Source organism: Urocitellus parryii, unplaced genomic scaffold, assembly GCF_045843805.1.
Source record: "Urocitellus parryii isolate mUroPar1 unplaced genomic scaffold, mUroPar1.hap1 Scaffold_53, whole genome shotgun sequence".
Lineage (NCBI taxonomy): Eukaryota > Metazoa > Chordata > Mammalia > Rodentia > Sciuridae > Urocitellus > Urocitellus parryii.
This window is the reverse complement of record NW_027554068.1, coordinates 1,152,824-1,176,928: the sequence shown is the minus strand read 5'-3', so window position 1 is coordinate 1,176,928 and position 24,105 is coordinate 1,152,824. Positions and strand designations below refer to the sequence as shown.

Sequence of the window (24,105 nt, the reverse complement as noted above, 5' to 3'; positions counted from 1 at the left end):
TCTAGATACCTCTAGGTACTGTATCATATAATACTTTGTTGTTGTTGTTGTATGTGTGTGACTTGTTTAATTAACTTACCATATGTCCTCAATGTTCTTTCATACTGTAGCATCTGTCAGAATCCTTCCTTTTAGGACTAAATAATATTTGGGTGTGTGTATGTGTCTCACTTCATTTATACATAAGAACACTGAGGTTTACTGTATGGGCTCTCTCTCATCCAGCAAGGAGGTCCATGGAACAGGGTAAAGGAGAGTGTGCCTGCGGAGTCACTAATCAAGACCTCCAGAGACCAAGCAGGAAGCAGGTCTGATTTTATTGAGCAGTTACCATGTATATATACTCAGGTAGTAGCTAGGCAGATTATAGGCAGCCACCAATACCATTTTTTTGCTAACTGTCCATGCAGCGACCAGCCAAGGAGCGGGCCATGGAGCAAGTGCAGGACTGCAACACATGGCCTCACACCCAGGGCTGTGCCTAAGGGGTAAGCAGTCTGCCTCTCACACACCTAGCATGAGGGGAGTGGCCTGCCACTCAGATGCCCTCAATATATGCCATGTATGCAGTACTCCATGCACTTGTCCCCACAGTTTACCAGTCTTAACCACCCAAAGTTCAAGAGGCAAGACTAGAGTTATTTATTTCATGCCCTTCTCATTCCAGTAGTAGTTGTATATGTTGAATAAGTCCAGAATGTGTCCAGAGATTCTATACAGGAATATATTCTGTTTTGAATGTTACTACAGATTGGAATCTGGGGAGGCAGATTCTCAAAAATTTGTATGCAGGACATTTGATGGAATGTACTTTTTGTGATCACACCTATGGAAAGACAAGGGTGGAATAAGTTTGAACTGTGATGTAAAATCAGCAAAGACCTTGGCTGGTCCCATAGAGGCCTCTTCTGCCCAAATTGCCAAGACATATCTTATGGTTTACATGTGATGTCCCCCCAAAGCTCATGTGTGAGACAATACAAGAAGGTTTGGAGGAGTAATAATTGGGTTATAGCCTTAACCTGATCAGTGAATTAATCCCTGATGGGATTAACTGGGTGGTAACTGGGGGACAGATGGGGTGTGGCTAGAGGGAGTGGTTCATTGGGGGCTTGGCTTAGGGGCATAGGTATCTGGAGAGTGGAGTCTCTCTGTCTCTGCTTGCTGATCATCATGTGAACTGCTTCCCTCAGCCACACACTCCGCCATGATGTTCTGCCTCAACTTGAGCCCAGAGGAATGGAGCCTGCTGTCCAGGGACTGAGACCTCTGAAACTGTGAGCCCACAAATAAACTTTCCTCCTCTAAAATTGTCCTCATCAGATCTTTTAGTCACTGCAGCAAAAAAGCTGACTGAAACAGCAGAGTATATTCATTTCCAAGCCAAACTATTAGAGATTCTAATTAATTCAGAAAGGTTAGTACAGTCTAAACTCTTCTATAGTTAAGTAGTATCTCAGCAAACAGTGATACTCGAATCTTCATTTAAGGCATTGCTTCCTCTGAGAACATTTAGGATCCTCCAGGGATTGGAGTGGAGTGGGGGATCCTCATGCAATTCTGGATAATCAGATATTTATGTGTTTCTGTTTGTCCTGCTCTTCAGGTACAGAATACCAGATAACTCCTTACCCTGCATTTTCTCCCCAATAGAATTTCTAATTAACTTTGACTTCAAAAAGCTCTTTTGAATATGGGGTTGGCAGTAAAGTATAAGAGGGTTTTATTAAATAATGCCAAGCAGTAGTTCCTTTCTAATGCCAAAATCTGGCTAGGTAAGACACCCAGGGTGGGCCATAACCACTAAAATACCTTTTACAAAATAAACCAAACCTAAGAAAAGAAGTAGGTGTTATGGTTTTTTTTTTTCAATCACTAGTTTCCTGTATCATTATTGACATTTCTGATTTCTTAATTTTTCCAGTTTTATAATTTCTAGGATGAAATCTCCTTCACTTTACTTTTTTTGACACCTCTCTTCCATCTTTCAAAGCTTTTCTTTGAAGTCTTCCACTGCCTTCTTTACATTTCTTTTGATGTCAAGGGTTTGTTTTACTTAAATTCTTATTTTTAAATGATTTTAAAGGAGTAGAGGGAGAAAAGATACAACCGGAAAGCTCTGGATATTAAATATGAAAATGTTTGTTAGAAGGCATTCTTTGCATAACACATTGTGATTAAGGAATAATCTAATTTTATGTGAGTGGGCTTGGGAAACAAAGTGATGCCCTCTCAGCCTTGGTTTCTTTTTTTGCAGGAGAGATGCAACGGGAGAAGCAGATAGGTGTATATAAATGTCACCTTTGCTAGCACAGAGGAATTGAATTAGCATGAAAGGATATATGTTAGTGCATGGCTTCCCTGTTTGCTTTTTTGGGAATAATGTAGTGAATTGGCAGCAGAAGAGTTCAATATGCTACCAATGGTGGCTACCAAAATACATATATTACTATATATTAGATATAATAATTTAAAGACTATTGGTTTTGATTGTCTCGCTTTAGTCTAAATATGTTAGCTAACATTTGCTGAGTACCTTTTGTGTGCCAGACAGTGTTCTAAATTCTTTTGGCAATTTTCACACACAATCCTAAAAAGTCGACATCTTAATCTATTTGGGCTGTATAACAAAATACTTTACACTGGATAATTACAAATAATAGAAATTTGTTGTTCACAGTTCTGGAGGCTAGAAAGTCCAAGATCAAGGCACTTGTAGATCTGATTTCAGGTGAACACTTGCTGTACTTCATAGGTAGCTTTTTCTTTCTTGTCTTTATTCCTTTCCTTTTGTTTACTCAAACCTATTGTTTATGCAATTTACCACTGAGCTAGATCCCCAGTCCTTTTCTGAAACAGGGAGTCCTTAAATTGCTTAGAACCTTGCAATGTTGCTGAGGCTGGCTTTGAAAGACTTGCAATCCTCCTGCCTCAGCTTCTGGAGTTGCTGGGATTACAGGTGTGCGCCATGGCACCCAGCACAGGTGGTGATATCAATATGTACTCACATGGTGAAAGTAGGCAAGGGAGTTTGCTATAGCCTCTTTCATAAGGGCACCAATCCCATTTATGAGAGTAGAGCTCTCATGATTTAATCACTTCCCCAAAGCCTCACCTCTTATTCATTATTATTACACTGGGTATTAGGCTTCATATGTAAACTTGGGATGGGAAGTGGGAAGGACACCAACGTCAGATCTGTAGCTGCAGGTATCTTATCAACATTCCCACTTTACAAAAAATGAGGCACAATGAAATCGGTTAACTGCTCAAGGTCACATAACTAATATGTGACAGAGCCAGGATTTGAACTCAAGTAATCAAGTTCCAGATTTCCTTTGACTGTGTGTGTGTGTGCGCCAACCGTATTGTCTCAAAAATCTAAAAAATTGTCTCTCTTTGGTGGAAAAATAAGCTCTAGTTCTTAGTGCTTGCTGACACTTGGGAGTGTAAATACAGGCATCAAGGCCAATTTCAAGGCATTAACATTTAGCGATTGTTTCTTCTGGTAAAACTGGGCACAGCATCACTTTAGCCTCATTTGAACTAAATTGAGTGAGCCTGGACCATCTGATGTTTCTTTTGTTTCGAACTTTTCTTTGGATTTATTTTTAATCAGCCTAATTATAATGAGCAGAACAAGAAGGGAAAACAAACAATATTGGTTTTATTTAGGAATGGAAAGAAGTGTTTTGACATTTATGGTGCTCAAGGCTTTTGCACAAGCTAGAAAGAAATAGAGATAGATCATTAGCAATTAGAAGGAAATTTGTTTTTCTACATTTACTTTGATTTTATTGTAAATATTATATGTCACCATCCACATTACAGGAATCAGATTTTAATTAAAGAAAATAAATGAGCAAATACATCTCATGCTCTGCATAGAAAAGTCACAAGTTTAAATCAGTCTGACCAATTCTTTAGTGCACTGTCATTGCATTAGAACTATAAATAGCTTCCTTTCCCTTTAACTCAGAAGCAAATAGGTTGATCACAGCAGTTTTAACTTCCATTATACCTATTCTGAATGTAGCAATTATTATATCCTTCAAATATGTTTGCTTTCTTCAAATACTGAATTATTATCTGACCGTGGGTTGTACAAGAAAACATTTATCATATAGTATGTATTAACCACAAACATTCTTATTTCTGTAGACCTCATTATGTCATCTTTCTAACTTTGTCACAGTTGAAAGTATACTAAGTAGCATATACTCAATATATGTCACAGTTGAAAATATACCAAGTAACATATACTCAATACTCAATAAGATAAAAATTTTAAATATGTTCTTTTAGATTTTTATTTTTAAAGCTTAAGAACCCTAACACAAAATTCACCAGCAAAGTGACATGAATAGGTATTAATTTATCTTCACAGTTAGTATCAATTTAAGTTTTATACACACACACACACACACACACACACATATATATATATATATATATATATATATATATATATATATCACTAGAAATTTTTATTCCAATGAATTTAATTACAGTATTAGAGATACTAAATGAATCCAGTTTTGTCCAAAATTCAATCACTAAGCATCAGAATTAATGAGACTTTATAAAGAAGTTCAACAATTAATAATTATGGGCTATGAAAGTGTATGTGCATAATATATCAATTAAAAATACATTATACCTATTATTTACCTTCCCAAACCAAATCACTTCATAGAGTGAAAAGATGTTTTTATTTCCATGTATATAGCATACATATATATTTCTAACAACTTCAAGTCAGTATAAGAATAAAGCTCTATTAAGAATACTTTGAAGGAGGATATGCCAATTGTTTGATATATCTATTATTTGGTATGTAGTATTTTAAGTGTAACCTGTTAAAATTTGAATTATATAGTTAATATTTGAATATTCTGTTCAAATACATGCAGTTAACATTTAGGTGTTTTATATGGAATTTCTGGTAAGAGACCTTTTGGAAATTTTACAATTAATTCAAAATTCCTTGTGTGAACTATTTACAAGAAAATTTCAAAAGATTATATTTCTTAGTGTTGGTTAAAATATTCCTCTGGTTCTGAACTTGTAAAACAACTATTTTCATTCTTATCTTTGACTTCCTGCAGGTCTACAATGCTTTTTTAACAATAACAACACCAAACTATATATGTAGGTAGCCCTGAACAAAAGCCAGTATTGCATGTCCGAAGTGAATGTAACTACTATGCATAAAATATCTAAACCAAGGATATTAGTATTACCTTTCTCATTGGGTTATGGTGGAACTAAATAAGAAAGAACATGTAGAAGTGGTCAGTTTCCAGTGCTATATCAATGATGTCTTCTGTTTTAATACTCTAGCACACACTCACACACTCAGATTAAGATCTTTAATACTTGAATTTTCCTCCCCCATCATAAAAAAATAATGTATATAGTATGTGCTCCCCCTTCCTTTTAAAATGTATTATTCTTTTTTCTTTTGGCAGCAGGGATTGAAGACAGGGGAGCTTAACAACTGAGCCACATGCCCAATCTGTTTTTATTTCTTGAGACTGGGTCTCCCTAAGTTTCTGGGGCTGGCTTTGAACTTGTGTTCCTCCTGCCTCATCCTCCAGAGCTGATGAGATTACAGGTGTGCACCATCGTGCCTGGTTGTAATATATTATTATTTTTTGGGTACTGGGAATTGAACTCAGAAGCACTTGACCACTGAGCCACATCCGCAGCCCTATTTTGTATTTTGTTTAGAGACAGGGTCTCATTGAGTTGTTTAATGCCTTGCTTTTGCTGAGGCTGGCTTTGAACTTGCGATCCTGCCTTAGCCTCCTGAGTCACTGGGATTACAGGCATACACTACTGTGCCCAGCTAGTACTACATTATTTTTTAGGAGCAGTTTTATTTTCACAACAAAATCTGAGGAAGGTAGAGATTTCCTCTACACCCTCTCACTCAAGTTCACAGTCCTCCTACCATCACTGTACCATACCAGAGTAGCACATTTGTTAACAACTAATGCACCTTCATTGGCGCATCATTATTACCCATAATCCATAGTTTACACTATAGTTCACTCTCAGTGTTGTATATGCTATGGGTTTGGATGGATGTATACTGACCAGCACCCATTTCCTTTCTTGTTCTGTTCATTGTTCATTCTAACATGCTGATACCATTGCAAGATCAAAGAATAGTTTCACTGCCCTAAAAGTAGTCAGTTCTTTGTCTATTCATTTCTCCTTTTCCAGAAGCCTCTTGCAGCCACTGATTTTTGTGTCTCCATAGTTTTACTTTTTTCCAGTGTGCTATACAGTTCAATCACAGAGAATGTCTACTTTTTTTCAAAACCATAAAAGTATTCTTAAGTCATCCAGCAATATCTTTTAATTCTTGATTTGTTTCCTATTGATATTTCTAGATGTCTATTTGTAAAAAATTCCTTTGACCTTTAAAGACTTTTGCTTGTCACTAACTTAATAACTTACACAAAACTTTTTAACTATTCAAGTATATTTTATATATCAAGAGTCTATATTGGACCCCAATACATATGAATGGTACTGTCATGGGGTATGCTCATTATAGTCACTCAAGGGTACAGGTTGATAGGGGCAACAACCATCATGTTGTTATGCTTGGAAAAAAAAAACAGTAAGCTTGGGAAGGTCTCACAGTCCATTTTTGCTTACCACTCATTATCAGAAAGTTACATGATTGCACCAAATCACAAGGGGACCAAGACAACCAAAACCAACAATATGCCAGGTAGGCAGAACTGGGAATGTTTGTTGAATATAATTCAAGACTTCCAGTATATACTGTACCTAGTAGAACTGAGAACACAAAAGAAGTCATTTTTGCCACATTTAAGCAAAGTAAGTGTAATAATTTAAAAAATTTGTTCCAGAGATTAATCAAAGTGAATAATGAAGAGCACAAAATTAGCAAAATTTTTATTACATACTGTGGTTAACATTTTCCTTTTTGTCTATTGTGCTAAAAATAAAAACCACTCCGGTGAAGTGCAGCCTCTGGGATAATAATCAAGACATTTTGATATTGCTGATACCAAAATCACTTCCTTTTTCTAAGGGTTGCTGTTAAAATAGGCTAAGATAATTTTTGCTCAAATTTAAGCCTACCAACTCCCGCGTTGGTTAAGTAAAATGAAAGGTGTGAGTACAAAAATCTTTTCTCTTAAAGAAATAGAATGAAATAGTTAAAAAGAAGAATCTAAGTCACAATATTAATGTTTTCATAATCAATTAGGAAAGTTGCTTAATCCCTGTGTGCTTAGGATAAGGTCACTTCCCCTAGGATAACACATATGCAGTAATGGGAAAATGAACATTTTTGATAAGGTCAAAGGAAAAAAAAAGCAGCACAATGTGACAAAATCTCTGAACTGAACTTCTTACCTTGACCCTCTGCTATATAATAGCCCTGAATCTATAACAATGCCATGGCCAGGATATGTGGAGCAAACCAATTATTGTCTGCCAGTAAGTTAAGACCATGATTAAATTTTCTAGGATTCCCTTCCCAAGTTATTTCTCTTGCTTTTCCCAAGTCTTAGGCAGACAGTTGAGTTCCATCTATGACTGGCTCACAAATCCTTTGCTGACTGTGCCATCTCCCTGTTTCCTGCATGTCTTTCCTATAAACCCATGGAACATCGGTATCAAAACATCATCAAAGATGTGAGTTTCCTTTGTATGCATCTTCACCAGGGATAAAATAATTTTATCTTTCCAAAAGAAAGGATAACACATATGCAGTATTTAAATACGATCTTTATTCAAACAGCGCTTTAAAAATGCATTTCCAAAGCTAATTCCATTTCTCTTTCTCCTTTAGATATATGAAGTCGTTATTTTCATCAGGAAGAGTGAGAGTTAAAGAGAAAACACCCTTTAGAAACATATGTACATTGATTTTTGTCAGCTGAACTCCCAATTTGCTGAGGAGTGACAGGCCATGAATACTTTAAGCTACACTCTCCTTTTTCTGGTGGTAAAAGACTGCCTAACTTATTAATGGAAATATGCAAAACAGGAGTATCATCTTAAAATAAATATACTGCAAGTTTAAGTCTGGCTTCTTGTCCCTTTTCCAAGGCCTTGCATCAGATTTAAGCAAGTTGGCATCCTTCCTGGGAACCCTCAAAAGTTGAGGTTTCCTCTTCTGCTTTGTGAGTGTGAAGCTGCACAACTGTCTCTTTATTAGCTTTCAGACTACCATAAGCAGTTGCTAAATCTAGACTTTTGAGTCCTCATTTGTGGAGAATCTGATTTAGTGGGATAGAGCAGAGGATGTTTTTAAAAAGGCTCCCCAGCCAGCCATGATACATAGCAAAGCCTGAGAACAAGTGATCTGTGCCACTCTCAAAATTACAGCTTGCTTTTTTTTTGGTATGTAGATTGAACCCAGAGGCACTTAACCATGGAGCCACATCCCCAGACCATTTTTGTATTTTATTTAGAGATAAGGTCTTGCTGAGTTGCTTAGGGCCCAACTTGCTGAGGCTGACTTTGAACTCTTGATCCTCCTGCCTCACCCTAGTAAGCCACTGTGCCTCACTAACATTACAGCTTTCTACCCTAAACTATGACAAAGTCAAAACCAAAATGGGTGCAGAATACTCAAGTTTCAGGATAATTCTGTAAATATAATTTTATTAGTTAGTGACTCCTGATTTTTTTAGGGGTTTTAACTTTTTAATATCTTTTTATCAAAGACGTTTTTAAAATTACACAATTAACAGTTTAATAAAAACCCAATTAAACAAGTTATTAGAAATCATGTATATAAAGCCTAAAAGTAGTCAAAAGTAGAAGTTATTTTTTTATTACATTTATACTCCTGATACCTAAAATCATTTTTCAGAGTAAATTATTTAAAATAGAAAGGGAGGCAATACGTGTTCGGGTCCTTTTATAAAAATGCCATAAGATGAGGCTGTTTTTAACTTTTTCTCTTTGGCTTTTTAAAAATTTATTTATTCTGATTTGTTATACATGATGGCAGAATGCAATTCATTTCAAATTACACATATAGAGCACAATTTTTCAAGACACTGGTTGTGCACAAAGTATTTTCACACCATTTGTGTCTTATACATGTTCTTGGGGTAATGATGTCTAACTCATTCCACCATCTCCTTCAATAGACGAAGGGATAGGAAAACTTTGGTATATGTACACAATGGAACATTACTCAGCATTAAGAGAAAAAAATCATGGCAGGTAAATGGATGAAGATGGAGAATATAATGCTAAGTGAAGCAAGTCAATCCCCCAAACCAAAGGCTGAATATTTCCTTTGATATGAGCATGCAGACCCATAATGGCAGTGGGGGTGGGGCATGGGAAAGGAATGGAAGAACTTTAGATAGGGCAAAGGGGAGGGAGCGGAAAAGGAGGGGGCAAAGGGTAGGGGGGGTAAGAATGATGGGGGAATGAGTTAGACTCCTGATTTTAAAGAGAATGATTCTGAAGGAAAAAGATGATGCTAAAAGCTGGGTTCAATGGTGTACACCTATAGTTACAGCTGCTTGGGAGGCTGATGCAGGAGGATGGCAAGTTCAAATCCAACCTCGGCAAAAGCAAGGTGCTAAGCAACTCAGTGAGATGCTCTCTCTAAATAAAATACAAAATAGAGGGCTGGGAGTGTGGCTTAGTGGTTAAGTGCCCTGGAGTTCAATCCCCTGTACCCCCCCACCAGCCCAAAATAAAAGAAAAAAAAAAGGGGGAGTGGGTTGGTGATGTGGCTCATGGTTAAGTGCCCTGGATTCAATCCCTGGTACAGAGGGAGGATAAAAAAACAAGATGATGCTAAGAAAGCAGACACACAACTTCCACGTACTTTTCAGATGTAGTTCAGAAGTTAGGAAAATAATACCAAGCCAGAAAACACATTATTGACATTTCTAATTGTAATCCCACCTCTGCAAAAGACATTAGTAAAATTACAGTACAAATCAAATGCCCCCAATGATTTGTAAAAGACATGACCAATACTGACTGTCAGAAGCTTAAAGACAGAGATTTTTGTGGCTCAAAACTTTCCTACATCCAGAGATCCATTAGAGAGTAATCCAAACAAAATCAATATAATTGCTTACCAGAAGATTGCCCATATTTTCTAATATGTGCAAAATAAAAAGCATCTATATTAATATCATTCTTCCTGCTTCAAGCTATTAGGAACACTAGGTAAAACTAATAATCAGTGGTCAGAGGTATGTCATACTGAACATAACAAACTGAAATTTAACCAGGACTAATCTGCCAAGTCTTAGTGTAACTCTTCCTTTGAGGAAGACCTAAAAGGCTTGTATACTTTAATGATTTTAAGTACTCAAATATAGCTGACTTGGATTTAGTATATTACTGTGAAAATATATTCCCGAAGTAGTAATTTCTTGCAACATCAATTAGAAATTCAAATACCATTTACATTTAAGTCTATACAACACATACACATATGGATATTAATTTTCAGGGAGTGTACAAAGCTTAAATAAAAATAGAAAATACAAAAATTTCAGATGTAGAAAGTGCCATTTCAGCATAAATTTATTTTTGTGTTTATACAAAAATCTTACAATGCAGACAACCACTACATGATGATTATAACCTTTTGCTTTTGTTTTTTTCTTCTTTAAATACAGATAGTGACAGAGAAGATGGATTAGATGCAGTCAATTTTTTCCTCAGTTGGTTCATTTTTTAGAGAATTATAAACCATGAAACTAAACTGAGTAAATGTTGGAAGTTTATTGCAAGCAGCACCTTGGGTCAAAAAAGAGAAAGATGTGTGGTTAAATACAGGATGCATATATTTATAACCAACACAGATATTGCTATTTGCCTGGACACTGGCAATTGTTTATATATGTACAACAAAGCTACAAAGAAGTACCTTCCTTGGCACTGAGTAGTTATGAGAGAAAGAAAGAAAGAAAAAAACAACAAAACCCCCAAAACAGGTGGTGGGGGAGCAATCCTCTTGAACTTCAGAAAATTTGCGGATTGTCTGTTCCATACACATGCTGTTGTTTCTTTTTTAATGTTTTCATGTCCCTTTCTTACAAGAAATTATTCAGGAACATCATCCAAAAATTTTATTTCCCTAGCCTCTAGAACATTCCTATGATTCATCCATTAACACCCCCCCCCAACATCACTGCTTCTTATTCTTTTCTACTCTGTTAATCTCACAGAAAGAAGAGTTATTTGACAAGGTGCTTTTTGTCTTGGGTTCATCTTCTGCTTAAAAACCCTTGGGGGAGATGTCCCTTCTACTCTCATTACTTCAAATGTAAGGTACTAGTCATTTTAAATTCATCTACAATTATATAATTAGCATTTTCCATCCTATTAAATCCAACTCCGAGCCTTCTACAGTTTATTTCTTAAGAGAGAATCAATGAAACTGACTTATTTCATACATAAAACCTTCCCTCCCCATAACTCTTACTGACTTTTGTGTTTTAATACTTAAAAAAGAATAAGGAATTCCACAAACAAGTTTTTCAAATACAGACGTGTGGGAAGTAAAAGATCAAAGAAAATAATAAGCAGTCTAACCTAATAAGTTGTATTGATCAATAAGCTGTATATCTTCCCCATCTGAAAATTCACTAATGAGAATCAGCAGTGGTTGATCTTAAAATGCTTTGAAACTGTGATAGGCTCATACGGAAAGTAAATGAAGCAAAAGACATGCCTCAAACACAGTGCAAAAATAATTCTGCAAACTTCTTTGGTTTACAAATTAGTAATACATTTTGTTCTTTTGGAACTCCCAAAAGGTCTAAATGGCTGAAATATTTAAGTAACAATTAGAAAAGAAGAATGGGAAATAATTTATCCCTACCTCTTTCTAATTAGTAAAAGCATCTAACTAAATTAGTACATCTCAACATGTAGGGATAAGAACTAAGAGCCAAAGAACAGATAATATATAACTACCAGTAGTCAACAAAAAAGGGTTTTAGGTATATTTTAACACTTTGTGGGCCTTGAAAGACCATCAATTAACATTTACTCAGAGCCTACTCTACATAGTTCCCTGTTCTACTGACTAGTATATTGTACAATATAGTATTTAAAAGGGTTTGCATAAATCAAAATTCAAATTCAACTTACCATAACTTCCAGTTACATTGGCACATATAACAGCCCCCAAAAATTTTGGAAAATACTTCTGAATTCTTGAAATCACTTTTTGGCAAGCTATGGTTGGATCTTCTCCTCTACTCATATATTCTACAGCTTGGTAGCTGATTTAAACAGAGGGAACTTCAGTATCATAGAACAAATGCAAACTTCAAATCAGGTAACTTTAATTAGAAATTTAAAACCAACAAAACTGTCATATTTGATAGAATACATATAATGAGTGGGAGTGGCTAACTCTCACTAAAGCATCAACATTGAAGCAAGGAAATCTTGATATAATATCATCTATTCAAGTCATCCACCAATAGTTTCAGACTGAGAAATTAGGTTTTTTTTCTGGCTTAGTATTTTTTGACTTTGGCTGAGTTTCTGGTTTAGTAATAACAACCAGAAATCACAGAGAACAGAGGTTACATTTAAAAGAGAAAAGGTGCTACAATTAAAGGAGAAAATACTGTACACGTAGGCAACATGAAGTTCTAGTAATTGACTGCACATAGGGACTATGTTTCGTACTTGATTCATCAATTATCATAGCTCCTTGACTTAGTGGACTTACATTTGAATAAATTATAAATATTCTCATCTGTGAAGTAGGGTACTATTCTATTTCATGGAACTATGATTACTTAATTTGAATGATCATTAAATGATAGGCAAAAAGTTTGTATATAAATTTCTCAAAAGCTCTTGTGCACAATCAGATTATGCAAAACAAAAGCTCATTTTATATCTTGACAGAGAACATATCCCCTATAAAGATCTCTAAAATTTACAAACGTAAGAAGTCATACCTTGGCAGAAAACGCATCAATATATCACCATTCCCAGTGGCTGCAGCTGCCCCTGCAGTATCATCAGCATATGCCCCAGCTCCAGGTATTGGTGAGTCTCCTATGCGACTTTATGAGCACACAGCATAAGAATTTAGGACAGGAAATCAAGTGTAAAATAAATTATATTATGAGTTGTTTCCAAAATAGAGGATATTTCCACATAACTACTGATTATTGTTTTAAGTAAATTCTTCACAACATAGAGAAAAGACTTTTGTTGGTTTTTCAACTTAGTTTTCACAAACCTACATTAATTAAGAATTTATTATCAGACATGGAGTATAAAAAAGTTGAATTTATAGAACTGATGAAAATGGTGATTGCTTGATACCAGGGAGTGAGGGAACTGGAGACATATTGGTCAAAGGACACAAGACTTCCATTAGACAGGAGGAATAACTTTACGAGGTCAATTGTATATCATGGTTATTACAATAACACCTTTATTACTGTCTATCTGAAAATTGCTGAGAGCAGATTTTAAGTTGTAATCACCACAAAAAACAATTTTGTGAGGTAATATATAAGTTAAATCACTATGTCTGTGTATGTGTGTATACATATATGAAAACATTATACATATGTCATAAATGCTTTTTACTTGCCAATTTAAAAAATGAAAAAAAAACTGTAATCAGCTAGTTACATGCCAAGCTGACATTCAAAGATTTACAGCTACTTTCCTATAATTACCATTCTTTATCATCTGATTTCTGGGTTATTTTAAGAGGCTCAAAATTGATTTTCTTTACCTAACATCTATTCTTGCTTATTATGCAATATGTCAAACTCTTGACAAAGCTTTTCCTTGTAAATAAATCTTTAATCCTTTTCTACCACTTCAAAATAAAATTTAGAAATCCTCAAACTAACATAAGACTCCTTGAAATGTTTCCAGTCTTCCTTTCCAGTCTTACCTTCCACCACCTGCCTCTCCACCATGCACTAACAATCTCTTCAGCCAGCAGAAGCCCTGAATCTGAAGTGAGCACTACTTTTACCTGCCAGTGCCTTTGCTGTGAAGATCCCCTTTCCTTTCTGTGACTCAAGGATCAGTTCCTAGCTAGCAACACCTTATTGGCATTACTAACTACTTACTTTAAGCCACCCTAAACTCTAAAGCACTGGCTCTGACTCCTCCTTTGGCACTTAGCAGATCTAATGTGTTTTCTTTCACATTTATCTACATCAGCCATGAGGCTGGCACTCTACTTGGTTGTACTATCCTCCAGGGCACCCAGCACATACTGCTTTACATTTATATATATTTGAGAGTTCTGTTCTTATGAAAACACTAACCCAGGTATTTTGAATTTTATACCATTTGTAGATGTACCAGCAGCAGTACGTCCAGTCTTATGGATTACAACCATACCTGGAAGTAAACAAAAAATTGTCAGTACCTAAAGTTTACTTCAAATATAACCACATTATTGAGCAGTTGATAACTTCTTGGTCTGAATGTTGGCTCCCCAAAATTTATGTCCACAAAGTGATGAATTTAGGAGGGAGGCTTCCGGGATGTGATTAGGTCATAAAGGCATAGCCCTAACAAATAAGACTCTTACTTTTATTAAAGAGGCCCAGAGAGCTAGCTAAGCTCCTTCGATTGCATTAGGACATGAAGAAGACATCACCCATGAGCTAGGAAATGGGCCCTCACCAGACACAGGATCTACTCATGCCTAGACCTTGAACTTCCAGCCTCCACAACTGTGAGAATTAATTTCAGTTGTTTGTAAGTCACCAGCCTTTGTACTGTGTTTTCACAGCCTGAACTAGGAAAATAATATAAATATACTCTCATTAATTTCACGTAGAAGTAATGTGAAAATTTGTGGATAGTGAAAATTATATCAGTAGTATAATTTATGCACTGTGATGACTTGGCTTCATATTGTCATTTGATAGACATCCCATATCCTTCCTCTTCAAATTGGTGAATTACTTTGCTTTTTTTTTTTTTCCAGGGGTAATTCCAAATAAAATCACTAAAATGGACTAGTAGAAAAAAGTCTGTCCTAAAAACTTGGAAAAATTATTTAAGGCCACTTTAATATAGCAAATGATAGCCAGGCACAGTGGCATATGCCTATAATCCCAGTAATTTGAGAGGCTGAGGAGGATTGCAAGTTGGAGGCCAGCCTAGAGAAGTTAGTGAGATGCTTTTTTAAAATAAAAAAAAATAAAAAGGCCTGGATATGTGAGCGGTGTAGCTCAGTGGTATATCATCCCTGGGTTCAGTCCCTAGTACCACCAAACAACATAAAGAACTAACTATCAAAGAATTAAAAATCAACACATGAATAGTCATATTTGATTTGGGGGGATCTTGTATAAGCAATTTAACAAATACATTCATGTATACATAAAATCTCTCTTATTTATATACATACCAAGGAGAAAAAATGAGAGAGAGGCACTTACTTGCCAAAATCAACTTCTAGTACATGAACAGGGATGAAGAAGGTAATTAACTTTTAATCATGAAAACTGTATAAAAGACAAATTACCAATAGTATCATGACCATAATCATCTTCTGCTTTTTTATAGGTAGGATCATCCTTATTTAAGATACCAGGTGGTTTGTAGGGTCCACAGTATTTTGAAGCATCTGGTATTACATTCTGTAAATAAGATTTAAGTTTTATTTTTAAGAAAGAGTATCTTAGAAATTGACAAGTAGTTATGTACAATCACTTAACACTAGTAAGAAATATATGGTAATGTAAACATAAAGAGTAGTTGAGTCTTATGTGAAAATTGATGAATATCTAAGTTTACAAAATTCCCATGCTAGTCTCAGAATTACATAATATGTGTTTTATATATATATATATATATCTCACATAGAACAGGTCCCTGATTTTTGTCTCTATTTGCTAAAATTCTAAGCACAATACAAGAGGTTTTTTTTAAATTAGATATTAATCCAATGGAATAAGGTACAACACAATGGTACTCTTCAGAATTTTTTTCCTGGATAAATAAGAATTCTGAGACTTAAAACCACTGTTTGCAATCCACTTTTTTCTTTCCAAAGCTAGGCTTATGAAATATGCTCTAAGTGTGGTACTCTAGGATTCCTTTAAAAACATTTTTAAAATATATTTTTTACTTGTTGATGGACATTTATTTTATTTATTTATATGCAATGCTGAAAATTGAACCTAATACCTTACACATACTAGGCAAACGCTCTACCACTGAGTTGCAAACCCAGCTATCCTTTTGAATCTTAAAGGCACAAAAATATAATCCACATTTATGAATTTAGGTGGTATACATGGATTGGTTTAAAATAAGGACTGGGTGAGGTGGTAGACTCCTGTAATCCCAGTGGTGTGGGATGCTGACCTAGCAAGATCTCAATTTTGAACCCAGCTTCAGTGAGGCTGTCTCAAAATTTAAAAATACAAAGGGCTAGTTATATAGCTCAGTGATAGAATTCCTGATGGGTTCAATCCCTAGTGGCATAAAAATAAACAAATAAATAAAACAATAAAACAAAACAAGAAACTACTATAGGTTGATGATCCCTTTATCTGACATTCTTGGAACCAGAGATATTTTGGATTTTTGATTGTCTTGGATTTTGGAATCTTTACAAGTATACCATGGGTATGGGACTCAAGTCTAAAGCAATTCATTTATATTTCATATACGGGTTTGTTTTGTATACAAGTGGTCTGAAGGTGATGCTATACAATATTTTTAGTGCACCTGCATTTTAACTGCAGTACATGAGGTGTGTAGAGTCTTTCACTTGTGGAACCATGGCAGAGAGTTCTGAATTTCAGATTTCTGGGTTCGAGATGTTCAACCTGTACACATTATACATTAGTATACTAGGTACCTTCCCTATTCTCTTTTATCAACCATCTTTTTCCATGGTTAATCCCAGAGACATCATGGTAATCAGCAATTAGGGAAAAATAAAAAAGATGAGGCCATAAAACAATCAAAGAAGGAAACTGTATGGAAAAGGCAAACTGATTTGTGCTAAAAATTCCATTAAAGACAAATTATCCCATTAGTAACAAACAAGATACCTAATGGTATAAATCTTTAACTGAAGTGATGGGAAGATGCTGGATATATACTTCATACATATACTTATATATACTTCACACAGATAAAAACTGGAAAATATTTCAGACTTATGTTTCCAAAACTTTGACTTTTTCAGCCTTTATCCAAGGAAATATAAGCAGAAAATCTCTGATGGTGGCAGCTCCAATTCCCAGAATCTTCCTAGTCTGCAAACAACTGCCAAAGACCAGTAGTTCTTCACCATGGATGTGAACCAGAGCCTGCTAAAGGAGCTCTCATGTCAATGCCCAGAGAGACAACTTAAATCTCCAGCTGTAACATGTAGCCAGGATGCTAAGAAGCATCCTCAGAAATAGGCAGGCAAGAGAGAACTGAAAGGAAATAATTTTAATATTTTCAAGTAATTTATTTTTGAGATTGAATACATATACATACTCTCCAATTATTTGGCTGGCAATTGTGAGCAAGCCAATCCGAATGAAGAGCTTGAGAAGCATTGGTAGATAAATCCTCATTGGTAAACCCCATACTTTCAGCAAACTTGGTGGCTGGCGATTAGGAAGGAAAGTATAAATTAACAAAGTATCATCTTTCAAGCAAAATGTATGTGCTGGAGGCATCCTAGGTCAGCTGCCTCTTACATGCGGTACACAAAGATATCCAGAGGGGTACACAAAGTTTTCTCAAAGAGTTTTCACACATGAACAATTTCAAGGAAATCAATTTCTACATCTTCAACTTTCATATGTCCTACTTAAAGCTGATCTGCTTGAGTTCCCTGGGTTGTGTGTTATGCAGAATCCTTTGCTACCTCACCTTCACCATCTCTCTCCATCTTAGGAAACCTATTGGAGTCACTAGATAAACATATCATTAAAAATATTTTTTATTATAGTCCATTGTATAATTTCTAGTATACAGTGTGGAAAGTCTTCAAGTAAGTGATGTTGTCATAGCATATTCCTTCTAGTCCTATCTTCTTATGTTAATAATGCTCTCTAGGTTAATGATGCACCCATAAAAATGTAATAATATGGGAAAAAACTGATGGTGAACACTATTTCAGTCCAGCATTTACTCATCTATAGGTAATAAATTATTATTATTTTTTAAATCCTATTTTAAAGACAAAGAAAGTAAGGGTTAGAAGTTAACCTATCCAGTTAAATAGACATTAAGAGCTGGAATTTAAACTGAAGTCTTTTCTCCTTGGATTCTGAGTACTATTTTTCACAGGGATGACTACAGACAAGACTAGAAAGAATTTCAGTATAGTTAAGAAATACCTGACTCTCCTGCCAAAAGTGTGTGTGTTGTATGTTCTAGTACTTTCCGTGCCACACCAATAGCATTTTTAATTCGTCCTACTGCTCCTACATTCATGGTAGTGCTGTAAGAAAAAAACGTAATATGTATTAAGATATTTTCATAGGTTCATAAATTTAAAAATCTTGCTGTTCTCTAAGCAATAATGTTTTGTAGGATAAATTCCATCATCTAACACAGAAAAGCAAAAAGCACATTCATGAAGTTCATAGATTTCCACAAGATCAGAATTAAGGAAAAAACAGAAAATCAGTTTACCATATATTCCAACAGAACTAAAATTCTTAAACATGGCTTCTGAAAGAGGCTTTAAGTTTTCTGGTCACACAAACCATAATATTTGTGGATGTCAGGTGAATGATGGTTTATAAGGTCAGAATCTCCCTGTTATAGGAGATCTATTTTCATGTGTTATTGATATTATTAGGATAAGTTATTCACTTTTAAATAATCAAGAGGGAAACTCCTTGTGTTTGAAAATGCCAAATACAATAAGCTAGTGGTTCTGACCTGTGACAAAACTCACACCTTTTCCCATCTTGAGCTTAGGAGAAATTGCAATTCTAAATGTAGCTTAACATGAAGCACAGGCACAGAGAAGCAATCTCTCTGAAAGGCATTCTTACCCATCCATGATCATGGCATCCAGCGTGGTTTCCCCAAGTTCATCAGGACTTCCTCCAAAGCCTACGGAGCCATCACACTGCTCTTTCTCACACATAGCACAGCCATTCTCAATGGCATCGAGGGCAGAACCACCAGATTCTAACACCAGCCATGCTGTTAATTAAACCAAATAATGCTCCTTTATATATATATATATTTTCCTGATGCCAAATGCAATTTGAGACTTCCTATTTTAATTTTCCCCGTTTTTACACTCACTTAAACTGAAATGTCAGCAAATTAGTTTATCAAGTATACAAATCAGTCAGAGACAAAAATTACATCACTGGTTATTATAAAGAATTCAAAGAATTTGGCTACTGCTACAATGTGAGGTGTTTTTTTTTTTCTTTCTCTTTTTAATAGCTATTTTTTCTAAGAAAAGCAGTATCCTCTCCTTTATTTTTAAAGGTACAATTGAAACTACCCAAAGGCAGTTAAACTGACAATCTATTAAATCATCACCTCACAAATTTCTTCTGCAAAAATATGCATAATATTACCTTTTTTTTGAGGTAACACCTATTCCAGGACAGTCTTGATAAAATTCTAAGAAACAGTTACAAGATGGACTTCATATGAATTAGTTCATTTAGTCTTCATAGCAGTTTTTAAGATACTAATGTGCAATTCCTCATTTTAAAAAAGAGGAAATTGAACCATCGACTTAATAAAAATTTTTAAGGTCACTCAGCTGGTACACAGCAGAACTTGGTTTTAAAAGTAGTTACTTCAACTATGGTGGCCATACTTTTCGCACTGTGCTGTTCTGTAGATCCCTGTACATTGGGGTAGGGGAGGTCTTCCTTGAACACTTTACCCATAAAAACAGAATTCCTTGAACAGCAGGTACTGTCAATAAGCACTTTAATTAATGTCACTAATGGACCTACAGGCTTGAAAGTACATTCTGAGAAGTTTCCTATAAGGTAACTTACACAGAATTGTCCCCTGCCCAGATTGCTGGGCTTCTTTGGGTCTCTCTGTTGCTATGAATCTCTTTCTCACAACCTGATTCCTTATTTTCTATGATGCCTATGCCCTGCCTATAGCATAGCAGTTTACCTCCTTCAAATTCTGGATTCAATTCTGCCACCAGAAAGTTAATCTATGAGATGGGGTACCAAGGGTATGAAATTACTCCTGCAGTAGTCTGTCTTGAAACGAAAGAAACAAACATAATACGATACGAAAATGCCAGAAGATTGGTATATACAGGATAATATCACGGAGCAAAAGATGGGAATCTGATTCCGATTCATTAAGTTTAAGGGCATTAGGGAAGGCTTCCTGGAAGAGGGGATACCATAGCTTTGTGGTTCTCAATCCTCTCTGACTGCCAAGGAAAATTACACAGGGAGGTTTTGTTTTTTTAAAAAAGCAGATGACCTAGTTCCAGCAGTTAAATCAAAATCCCAGGAGGTGGGGCTCAGGCACAATGTTTGTTGAGAAGCTCCTCGGATATATCAGAGTGTTACCAAAAAAAAAAAAAAAAAAAAAAAAAAAAAAAAGAAAAAAGTTGTGTGGGAAAAGAATATGCTATCTTTTGGGCAAAAAAGGTTGTCTAGAAATTAAGAATCTAAGAATCCAGGGTACTGAAGATACATGGAGGTGGGGGTGAGAAAGGGAAGGTGGAGAGGCAGACGCCCGGCAAAACTAGGTATCAGGCAAAAACCAGCGTAAGTGCCACTGGAAGAGTAAAAGCTGAAAGACCCGAAACGTTGGAGGTCAGCAGGACAGTGTAATATATATTAGTGCGGGGTGAGAGTGGGGGGCAATACAAGGAGTGATCCTAAATGACAAGGACTTAAAAACACAGCCTTGGAGGACGATGGAGTAAAGGTCAATTGCAAAAGAGCAACGAAGAGGGCGAAGCAGGAAGGACTGGAAGCCGAGGCTGCGGAAGGCCTGGCCAATCGGGCGCTTGCCTGCCCTGCAGCTGCAATGGGGCCAGCCAGTCGGTCCTCCCCACCCCACCGAGACCTCTTGCAGTGCAGACACCCACCCCCGGCCGCCGCTTCGCACCTGCTTTGGTTGCACTCTTAAAAGGCCAAGTGTTGAGGACCAGGGGCAGAGTGTTGAAGCCGCGCACTAGGGTCGGGCCGAGCAGGAGCCGCACGAGAAACACAAACAAATTCGACTTCCGCGCCATAGTTGCGCGCTAAGCAGGCAAGCGCGAAATAAGTCCCGGGTCAAGCGACCGGCGCAGACCCGTCCCGAGCTCGAGCACTCGTGATCTCCAGGACCCCGCCCACCCGACGGCCACGCCCTCTCCCTTTGGTGCGGGCCTCGGTCCCTCAACTCTCGCCAGACGTGGCCTTCTCAGGGATCGCGTTAGAGGTCGGTCATAGTGGAGCTGCAGGGTTCGTTCCTACTGAGGTGCTTCGTATTAAGCGCAGTGCAGAGACATTTACTTTTATTAGTCAAACAAATTGCTGCCCTCTTTGATGTTAAGTATAGATTGAGCTTCATATTGGAAAATTAGTATGAAGTTATGCAACTCTGGTTTGTTTGTCTTTAGGAACTTTGGGTAAATGTTGTTTTTGTACTTATTTATCCTCTGAATTAAAAGTGTAAATTGAACTTTGCCTCGTCTAAAATGTAATCTGGAATTCCTCAGGGATCTGAAATGGTTATTGAGTATGGATGAAGAGTTCTTTAGACCAAATTCATTTTAGATATTTTCTTCCCTTACTTTCCCTGTTCAGTCTTCCTACCACAGCTCTCTGTAGGACGTCCTCTCCTTAGAAATCCCTGAGCTGGAAGAAAAGGACAATCTGGGGAAATACAAATTGATCCTCTACATAGACCACTGAAGTGCATCTATGCCTCCAGGCAAGAAGTCTAGCTCCATTCTTTGTTAAAAGTATTTTTACCTGACACCATTAAGTACTAAATAAATGTTTGAACAAAAGGAGGGATGGAGTCTTTACATGCATGGTAGAGGCTGTTCATTCTGATACGTAGGTTACTGCACAGATGTGCAAGCATGGACCCAAAATCCCTTTGGGATTGTGGAATGCTTGCCCGTGTAGTCAAAGGAACAGAAGTCATTTTTAAAGAGCATCTGTAAATCTATTCAGACTAGATGGGAGTTGTGAGGCTTACAAAATCTTCAAGGCCCTTATTGCTAGGAAACTGAATACATAGCTTAAACTGCATAAAATAGCCTAGAAGAATTATCCCAAGGCAGGGAACTGCTATTAAAAAGTTAGGTGTAATTAAAGGAAATTCCATTTATGGGCTTTTGAAGCAGGAGCAGCCATTTTTGCTGGCATAATGAGCATAGGCTAATACCAGGTGAAATGTAAAAGATGGGTGAAATGGTGTAAGAAATCAAAGAAAACATTGACTTCTGAATTTTCCTTAGCACCTGAGCTGAGAATTATACAACCTAAGAAACTGAGACACACCTTTAGCAACAGCAGAAAAATACAATACATTCAAAATTGGTCTCAGTGCCCATTATTCTCTGGTCTGTTCGTGTTTCTTAAGGTGTCTGGAGCTGGAACACTTTTAACTCTCTCTGTTCATTCTTCTCCAAAATTCTCTTCCCTTACTTGAATTCAAAATCCTGTTAGAGAAGTTTATCTCATCTATTAGTTGGAGGGAAAACAGCTAAATTATATTACAGTGAGAACATCTGGAAAAAAAATGTCTCAGTATGTCAACTCTTCCATGGACATTGGTGTTTAAAATAATTAATATGCAATCGCAAAGGAATCCACTTTATTTAGTGTCTTTTTTGTGGCTATTAAAATACTTACTCTTTCAATCCATTTTGCCTAAACTTAGATTTATGTCCATATCTAAGTCTTAAACAAATTAAATTAGTTTATTTGAGTTCCTTCTGGAATATTATTTTTTAACTAACATTTGGAGAATAGTTTAGGTTTTAAACTTGGTGTTCTCATGTTTCTCTCAGGATTTCTTCTTTTTTTTTGGGGGGGGGTACCAGGGATTGAACTCAGGGACACTTGACCATTGAGGCACATCCCAGCCCTATTTTGTATTTTATTTAGAGACAGGATCTCACTAAGTTGCTTAGTTGCTTTTTGCTGAGGCTGGCTGGCTTTCAACTTTCAATCCTCCTGCCTCAGTCTCCTGAACTACTGGAATTAAAGGCATGCACCACAGACACCTGGCTACTCTCAGGTTTTCATTTCAGCCCTGAGGTAGCTGTATCTTTTTGCTTTATTTTGAGGTAAATCCAAATGAAAAGGGACATCTGTTAACAATTAGGTAGTTGACTTAAAAAAAAATCAACAGTTTTTCCAGCATGCACTCCAATTTTTTACCCATTAAAATCATTAATTATATGTAACAGCAGTGACATGTAGTATTACTGATAAATCAAAAAATAGATATAAAGATCTTTTATTTAAAATGCATTCTAAAATGCATTGTACAATTTTGTTTGGAAAAACATCTATATTCCTGAATGGAACTTACTTGTAACTAACAAAACTTTAGGATATTTTCAAGACCTTTGTTTTAAAACTCAGAGTAACTACACATAAGCTGTGATTAAGTTAGTAATTTTCCTGATCCACACTTTCTTCATCTGTAAAATGGAGATAATAATAATGTTTTTTTTTCTTATTTTACAAAATCTCATTAATGAGTCTCATGATGTTAGAGTACTAATTAAATAATATTTTGTTGCTTTAATTGACATTCACCAAATATTCATAAATTGGTATCAGGAATAAGCAAAGCAGAAAAAATTGATTTGAAATACAGAAATTTCCACAGAAATAATAATTAATTTGATACCTAAATGCATTTTAAAGAAACATGTATAATTTTTTGATTGTATTCAATGAGAGTTAAAAATAATGTATTTAGTCTAATTTAAGCAGTCTAAAATTTAATTGAAATGTTTATAAAGCTGGTGCATGGGAGGGCTCTGAGATTTCTGAATGTCTTAAAAACAGCATCCTCCAGTACTACCAAAGAAAATGTCTCAAATGGAACTTTAAATGTTACAAATATAGCTATCCTGCATGTGTGTGTGTGTGTGTGTGTGTCTAAGATTGAGGGGGGTTAGTTTTG

General features: G+C 36.0%; 1 protein-coding gene across 1 annotated transcript; it reads right to left on the bottom strand.

Moving 5' to 3' along the window:
- Window positions 1-10,547: 10,547 nt before the first annotated feature.
- LOC144252712 (N(4)-(beta-N-acetylglucosaminyl)-L-asparaginase-like) lies at window positions 10,548-21,202 on the bottom strand. Its single transcript, XM_077794858.1, has 9 exons — window positions 21,076-21,202; window positions 19,011-19,164; window positions 18,345-18,448; window positions 17,494-17,606; window positions 15,518-15,632; window positions 14,304-14,379; window positions 12,963-13,070; window positions 12,136-12,269; window positions 10,548-10,776 (listed from the first exon to the last, which is right to left on the bottom strand). Exons 1-9 carry the CDS (start codon window positions 21,200-21,202, stop codon window positions 10,676-10,678), a joined length of 1,032 nt encoding a protein of 343 aa, XP_077650984.1. The 3' UTR covers window positions 10,548-10,675.
- Between the last annotated feature and the right edge of the window lie 2,903 nt (window positions 21,203-24,105).

What these genes read in the sequence shown, in the direction of transcription:
- LOC144252712 (XM_077794858.1), bottom strand. Translation starts at nt 21,202, where the DNA reads ATGGCGCGGAAGTCGAATTTGTTTGTGTTTCTCGTGCGGCTCCTGCTC. An exon ending in ATAAAATTCAAAATACCTGG is followed by an intron (nt 13,071 to 14,303) that starts GTTAGTGTTTTC and finishes GTGCTCATAAAG; the next exon opens with TCGCATAGGAGACTCACCAA. An exon ending in CAATGTAACTGGAAGTTATG is followed by an intron (nt 10,777 to 12,135) that starts GTAAGTTGAATT and finishes TTTTGACCCAAG; the next exon opens with GTGCTGCTTGCAATAAACTT.